The following is a 7,582-nucleotide window of genomic DNA, read 5'->3' as shown; positions in this document are numbered from 1 at the left end:
ACTGTGAGTACAGTATACATCATAAATGTCATGAAATCTTACCCGTTTAATCCCAAATGTTGTGTTGGTTAGCACGTTTTATTGCAGTGAACCATTTTAGTCGTCTATCGGGATCAATCGCGTGTGTGTTGTGTGTATCTTATAGGATATATATATATATATATATGTGTGTATTTTGCAATAGTGAAAGACGTAGCGCGCTAAGAGACATCGTTATCGGGAAACGCACTCCAGAACAATTGGAGATTACCAAATCTCAAATCTAAATCTAATCTTTGAGATGAGTATCAACTGTCAATAGAACTGATGCAAAAGTATTTTTATCTAATTTTACTCTAAGATTGAACAGAATTGTAAGAAACAACATTGCCAGCAAGCACCCCTTTTAACACTTTCTTCAACAGCAAAAATGCAAGTGATCACGCGGGCGCTTCCCTGTCGTGCATTCCACACTCCGCACAAACATTTGAATATGGGCCAATAATAGAGCATATTTATAGGCCTATAGGTTTATTGAAATAAATATTCACCAGTCCACTTCAGACAGATACGAGAGATGTAGTTATAACCTATAAATTGAAGGCTTTTAGACATTTTAATATGATCTAACTGACCGATGCCGCTCCAATCTGTTGATCATTATTTGTTATTGATCAAGATTAAACGGATGTCGCTCTCATAAAAAGACTTCGTTTAATGACTCAATTATGGATTAAATCATTAAGATACTTAACAGGTTAAATATAATATGCTGAATATGTAATATTGTTCAAATATTTATAAAAATGCTATAAATAGCCAGGCTGCTATAAGACTGCAGTTTCACATTTTGCGTCTGCATAACAAAATAAATTATTTTTAATATGCAATTATACGAAATCAAACAAGACGTGTAATGAAGAAAAATATTTAGAAAAAAAATGGGGAAAAAGTAAATCTTAATTAATTTTTAACGTACATTAAGTAAACAGTTCCCCGCAGTATAATATCAACCAATTCAGCACCACCACCATGGACAGCACCTCGCAATGACGTACATAAGAATATATACCTCAAGTAACCTTCTAAGGCATAGGTCTTCAACCCTGTTCCTGGGGACCCACTGTCCCTAATCAAACACACCCGAAGCACCTAATCAAGCTCCTCAAGATTGCTTGAAAATACAAAGGCAGGTGTGCTGAAGAAGATTGGAAATAAACTTTGCAGGACATTGGTCCCCAGGAGCTCTGTCCTAAGGCAGTGGTTTTCAAACCGGTCCTGCAAGCACCCCTAGCACCTCACATTTTGTATGTTTCCCTATATCTGACACACCCATTTCAGGTCTTGCAGTCTCTACTAATGAGCTGATGAGTTGAATCAGGTGTGATAGATGAAGGAGACACAGAAAATGTGAAGTGATGGGGGTGCTTATTAGGACCGGTTTGAAAACCACTGTCCTAAGGTATACTTGTGTGTGTGTGTGTGTGTGTATATATATATATATAGTTCGGGGATCATACCTAGAAAAGTTGTACCTTGAGTTAAGGTCTACCTTTAGGTGGGTTTAAAATAGTAATCACACTGTATTAAAATCTATTTTGAGATAACTGTCAACTATGTCAATGGAACTGATGCATATGTATTTTTTTTATCTTATTTTTCTATAAGATTTAACAAAATTTCAAGAAACTAAATTGCCAGGAAGCGCCCCATTGCTACCCTGTAATGAGTTTAAAATGTATCATTTATATTTACGAATTATAACCAGTATTGCCCCTTAATGGAAAGTTAATTTCTGTCCATGGTGCGCGAAGAATTTGCATGTGCGCTTGTGTTTTATAAGCGTGAGTGTGGTTTGTCTGCGCGCATTTAATTTCGCATGCCGTGGTAAAAATGTTTTTGATTTCATATTTACTGCTTCATATTAAAATCGGTTAGAAATTGAAATTAGTTTACGTTTACTAGAAAAAAAGTTTAATTTGATGTAATTCACAATTGCGAGAATAAAGTCAGAAGTGAGAGACACAAATCCTGAATTACAAGATAAAAACTCAAAATTGCGAGATGTAAACTCCGAATTGCGTGGACAAAAGCCTGAGTCTAGGCTAAAAAATAAATATCTTTAAAATAAATATCGCAATTCAGACATTTTTCTCAGAAGTGCAGGATAAAAGAATAAGAAATATGAGATATAAATTCAGAACAGCGAGAAAAAATATTAAAAAAACAGAATTGTGAGAAAAAGTCTCAAATACCTTTATTTATCCGAAAACATGCTTCCATTAACTTATACACATGGAATAAGAATCTCGCTCTCACAGTTTTAAACGCACGGGAAATTCAAAGCATCGATGTAATAATCAAATAAATGGTTTACATTCCACAAACTTTAACAGCCCTAAACATATTTGTTCGCATTCGTTAAAAGGTTAACTTGACAGTCCCCATATATTACGATTTGACAAGCTGATCGTAAAAGTATGCTGAAGTGACTCTTTACGACTTTGATATTTAGATAGGATTTCGATATATGGGTTATGCATGAATGTATATACGTATTAATTTATGAAGTAGAGTATTATTTATTTAACTGCTCATGTGATTTAATCTGATTGTCATGCTCCTTAAGCTACACTTTTTGTTTCTTTGTTACTTTTACAGAAGACTGAGGTGGAAGAACAAGAGTAGAAGACGAGTACAGAGGAAAATGATTATCAACATGTTGTTGTTAGTAGTAGTAGTCATTTATAGTTATAGGTAATTTATTTATAGTTAATACTGTAATTTATTTGTTCATGCTTTATCGTTGCTTAATATGCTTGCACCTGTGCATGTTTATTTTTATATACTTGATAATTAAATGTTTTGGAAGTATTTCATGGCTTATGCTATTTTATATCAAAAATAAAACAATGAATATGGATTGTGGACTGATTTATTTATATAGATTTACTGCTTTATTTATCAATAACTAAGTACCAATGCAGAAAAAGGTAAGAATTAATAAACATGATGAATAGGGTTAGGTTAGAATAACGTTAGGGGAACGTTAGAATAACGTTCTATAAACCAGAAACTAACGTTCTATTTCCGTAAAGAAAACTTTCCTGGCTAACCAAAAACTAACCTTAAAAAAACGTTCTGGGAACCAAAAACTAACGTTCCCGGAACGTTCTGGGAACCAAAAATTGTTAGCTGGGCCGTTGTCCAATCTGTTGCGTTCAGCGTGACCACCGCCTCACTGTGCTGATATAGCCGATGTGAAGGATGATGTTTTACGTCGATGAAAGTACAAAGTCTATAATAAATAATATTTTAGCATCCAGATACGTCGCCAATATGGAAACATTTGGATTCGTGCCAAGGGTAGGCATTTCACCTTTAATTTGTTTTTGGATTGACTTTTATAGTATAGGCTATCTTTAAGTTTAGAGGATTTGTTGTGGAGAGAAACTAATAACTGTGTTTATAATGTTTGTAAACATTTTGATTTACTGCCATTTTAGCCTACATAATTTCTGAATGTAATAGTAAAATGCGACGCGACTATATGTTGTTGTTTCTATTTCATCTCAGTCAACACGCCACAGTATGGGTCAGCCTCGCTAAGGATGAGCTGTCAGGAGACGATATATCAAATTAACCACGCCCCGCTTGCAATCACCTCCTATAAATACAGGTGTTAATCAGCCGGCCCTTTCTCTTTTTTGCCTCCTGGCTAACGATTGAGTTGGTAAAGACGGTGAGATTTGCTTTCTTTATTACTTAAAGTAACTGGCTGACGGGAACCTCTTTGCCTGTGAGGGTGAAAGTTACCGCGTTGCCGCGTGCTGTTTGTGAAGGAGCCTCTTAACCTAGAGGATTAAGGCTACAGTGTTACTTCTGTTGTAAAGGTGAGTATTTAACACAGATTGTTTGGCAAGGGGGCCTCTTCACCTGTGAAGGTGAAGGCTACCAAGTTTGAAGTAAGCTGTTTAAATAAAAATAAAAAACACAGCAGGGAGAGATTTTCGTTTGTCATTTCAGCCAAAGAAACCTCTTTGTCTGTGAAGACAAAAGCTAGCTGAGCTGTTTTTCACTTCCCTATTTAAGATGCAAGAGGAAGACAACATTGGTTTCCCAGCAGAGATCCCTGCAGGACAAGTACGTCAGCCTGAGCAGAATCTTCAAGAAGAAGGTGTCAGGCGTAAGCACTCTCGCAAGCGCAAGCATGTAGAAGTGGATCATCTTCAGAGACAGATGCAAGGAATGCAAGAGACTCTGAATAATTTGTTACAGGCACAACAGTGGCCGGTGGGGCCTCCAGGCCCTGGGGAACTGGTGCAAAAACAGCCATGCCGCCACCCAGATGAGATATCTGTGATAGCATCTGGAGTGTTTGGAAGGGAAGGCAATTCTATGCCATCAGATCAAGAGGACATCTCTGATTCAGAAATGGATTACTCTTCTCAGGCTTCGGATCCTGTTCCTTTGGATCCATCAGATAAGGCGGTGATTGCTAGAGCAGCAGAACGGGCGAACCTGGCTTCACAACCTGCCTCAACATCAACTTCGGTGTTTGATAGAGGCTCTCAGCGCCGAAAAACGGAAGGTTTGCCTATACTTCCAGACTTTGTGACAGAGTTGCATTCTTCATGGAAGGTTCCAGGTTCCACTGCCCTCCCTAAGACACAGCTGGGCAACCTGGCAGGGGCGGCAGCTTGCACGGGCTTGCTTCAGCTCCCAGATTGGGCCCACATTTGCTATGTTGGCAGGAGCAACCACCCGGGCTGGCAAAGATGCTATACACCCTAACAAGTATTGTAGGTTAGTTGACAGTCAGCTAAAAAGAACATATCATGCCTCTGCCTTGTCTGCAAGACTGGCATGCACCAATTCCCTCCTGTTGGTTTATTTAGAGGGTATACTACAGGATTTGTCCTCTACCTTGACGAGTGAAGACATTCCAGAAGCATTACGGGTGATTGACATGCTGATCCGAGGAACAAGTGCACATGCCCAAGCTCTGGGACAATCGATGGCCAGTGCGGTTCAAGCGCGTCGTCAAGTATGGCTGTCCCAGGCCAATCTTTTGGACCAAGACTGCATGGCAGTCATAGCAGCTCCATTGATCCCTGGTGAGGTCTTTGGGCCCCCTTCAGAGGCAGCACTGGAGCAGTCCCGTAAGACAAGAGAGTTGACACGCTCTGTGCGTCTGGCACCAGTTATTCGTGGGCCGCGGACATCAGCGGGAGCAGTAGCTGGACTCGGCCGAATCGTTAAACCAGGCCTACCCAGGGCAGCGGAGAACTGCTGGCCAAGGGGCTCTAGGGGGACCAGGCCAAGGAGCTCGACAGTCCTTTCGTAGGGGCAGACAAGCAGAGTCTTCTATCACACGGATGTCAGGCGGAAGAAATCGTCGCTGACAATCAGTCTCCGGCCACACACTTTTCCAGTCAACAGCTCCTCCACTGGCGCCAATGCACCCAATGTCCATGGGTGCTAAGCACCTTGGAGTTCGGATACAGGCTCCAGTTCAGGTCAAAACCGCCAAAGTTTCAAGGGATTGTCCCTACTGTTCTGGGAGACGAGAACCAGTGCAAGTCTCTCACAGCAGAGGTATCGGTCCTTTTAGGAAAGGGAGCAATAACACACCTGCCCTTGGGAACAATGGGGCAGGGGTTTTATTCCACCTATTTCCTGATTCCGAAAAAGGATGGGGGTCTTCGTCCCATCCTCAATCTCAAGGGATTCAACCGTCATTTGAAACGACTGCCTTTCCATATGCTCAACATATCAACCCTTTTAACCTTCATCAGGCAAGGGGATTGGTTCACAACAGTGGACCTCCAGGATGCTTACTTTCATATCCCGATTCACAGGAACCACAGGAAGTATCTAAGGTTCTACTTTCAGGGCAACGCATACGAGTACAATGTTCTCCCCTTCGGTCTGTCATTGGCCCCTCGCACCTTTACAAAATGTATGGATGCAGCACTCATCCCACTTCGTCGTCAGGGTATACGTATAGCAAACTACCTGGACGATTGGCTAATTTGTTCCCCTACAGAACAGCAGGCCAGGAACAACACAAAGGTTGTCCTAACCCATTTACAGAACTTGGGGCTGAAGCTGAACAGCAAGAAGAGTTGTCTCATCCCCACCAAGGCAGTGACATACCTAGGGTTGACCTTGGATTCAACAACGATGAGAGCATCTCTGACCCCTCAAAGGCAATTAGTGTTGGAAGAATGTCTATCCCAGCTCCTCTGGAAGGAGCAGGTTACAGTGAAGTTTGGTCGGAGGCTGCTTGGCCTGTTGGCAGCAGCCAGTCAGGTAGTACCATTAGGATTGCTTCACATGCGCCCTCTGCAGCTATGGTTAGCAAAATACAAAGTGAGTCCATACGAGAATGGACAGCGACTGATCCCAAGGAACAGGGATTGTCTTCCAACAGTCCAGTGGTGGCTCTTGACTCCAGGCCTAAAGGAAGGAGTCACACTGGGCCCTTTATGTTTAAGGGAAATGATAACAACAGATGCATCACTGGAGGGCTGGGGTGCTGTCTGGCGAGGCAATCCAGCACAAGGACAATGGGATGCCTCGTGGAGAGGAGCACACATAAATCTGCTGGAACTGGAGGCAGTATTTCGGGCCCTGATCCATTTTCGGCCTCGGCTTCAGGAGAAGCATGTCATTGTTCGCTCAGACAGTACCACAGTAGTGTCATATATAAACCATCAGGGCGGGTTACGTTCAACGTCCCTTTACAGGAGAACTCGGGACCTTCTGTTATGGGCACATGCTCAGGGGGTGTCCCTGAGGGCCTTACACCTCCTGGGAGAGGACAATGTAGCAGCCGACCTTTTGTCCAGGGGAGGCCCCAGGCCAGGGGAATGGCGACTACATCCGGCAGTGGTGCAGGAGATCTGGTCTCGGTTCGGGGTGGCTCAGGTGGATCTCTTTGCCTCACTGGAAACCACACATTGTCCCCTGTGGTATTCAATAGTGGGCCCCAAGGGGTCACTAGGGGTGGATGCTCTGGCAAACAAATGGCCTCCAAGGCTCCTGTATGCATTCCCTCCATTCCCTCTTCTGCCAGTGGTCCTAGCCAAAGTAAGGATCTTAAAGGCCAAAGTCCTGCTGGTGGCACCAGATTGGCCCCAGCAAGCATGGATGCCGGATTTGGTAGCATTACAGAGGGGACCGCCATGGCGTCTCCCAGTCAGGAAGAATATGCTGTCTCAGGCCCAAGGGAAACTCTGGCACCCAAATCCAGGGAAGTACAATCTGCACGTCTGGCCACTAGATGGGAGTCTTCCAGAGCTCTACAAGGAGACTGTATGCTGCTCGATGGGAAAGGTTCTCTCAATGGTGTCATTCCAAGGGAATGGACCCAGTTTCATGCGGGGTGGAGTTAGTTTTGTCATTTCTCCAGTCCCTGTTGGAGACGGGACTGACGGAGTCAACCTTGAGGGGATATGTAGCGGCTATATCAGATCGCCATATGGACTACGGAGGTAGCACAGTTGGTGTCCATCCTCTTGTGAAATGTTTTCTGAAAGGAGCTCGTAGATTAGGTCCATCTCAAGCTCGGTTGGTTCCCTCATGGGACTTGGGCATT

The 7,582-nt window shown here is 43.0% G+C and overlaps 1 protein-coding gene across 1 annotated transcript; it reads left to right on the top strand.

The window, feature by feature from the left end:
* The first annotated feature begins 3,617 nt into the window (after positions 1–3,617).
* Positions 3,618–4,773, top strand: LOC131543952 (uncharacterized). Its single transcript, XM_058781790.1, has 2 exons — positions 3,618–3,872; positions 4,006–4,773. Exon 2 carries the CDS (start codon positions 4,072–4,074, stop codon positions 4,771–4,773), a length of 702 nt encoding a protein of 233 aa, XP_058637773.1. The 5' UTR covers positions 3,618–3,872; positions 4,006–4,071.
* The last annotated feature ends 2,809 nt before the right edge of the window (positions 4,774–7,582 follow it).

Source organism: Onychostoma macrolepis, chromosome 01 (assembly GCF_012432095.1).
Source record: "Onychostoma macrolepis isolate SWU-2019 chromosome 01, ASM1243209v1, whole genome shotgun sequence".
Classification (NCBI taxonomy): domain Eukaryota; kingdom Metazoa; phylum Chordata; class Actinopteri; order Cypriniformes; family Cyprinidae; genus Onychostoma; species Onychostoma macrolepis.
Note: the sequence above shows the minus strand (reverse complement) of the source record. Positions and strands in the feature narration are given on the sequence as shown.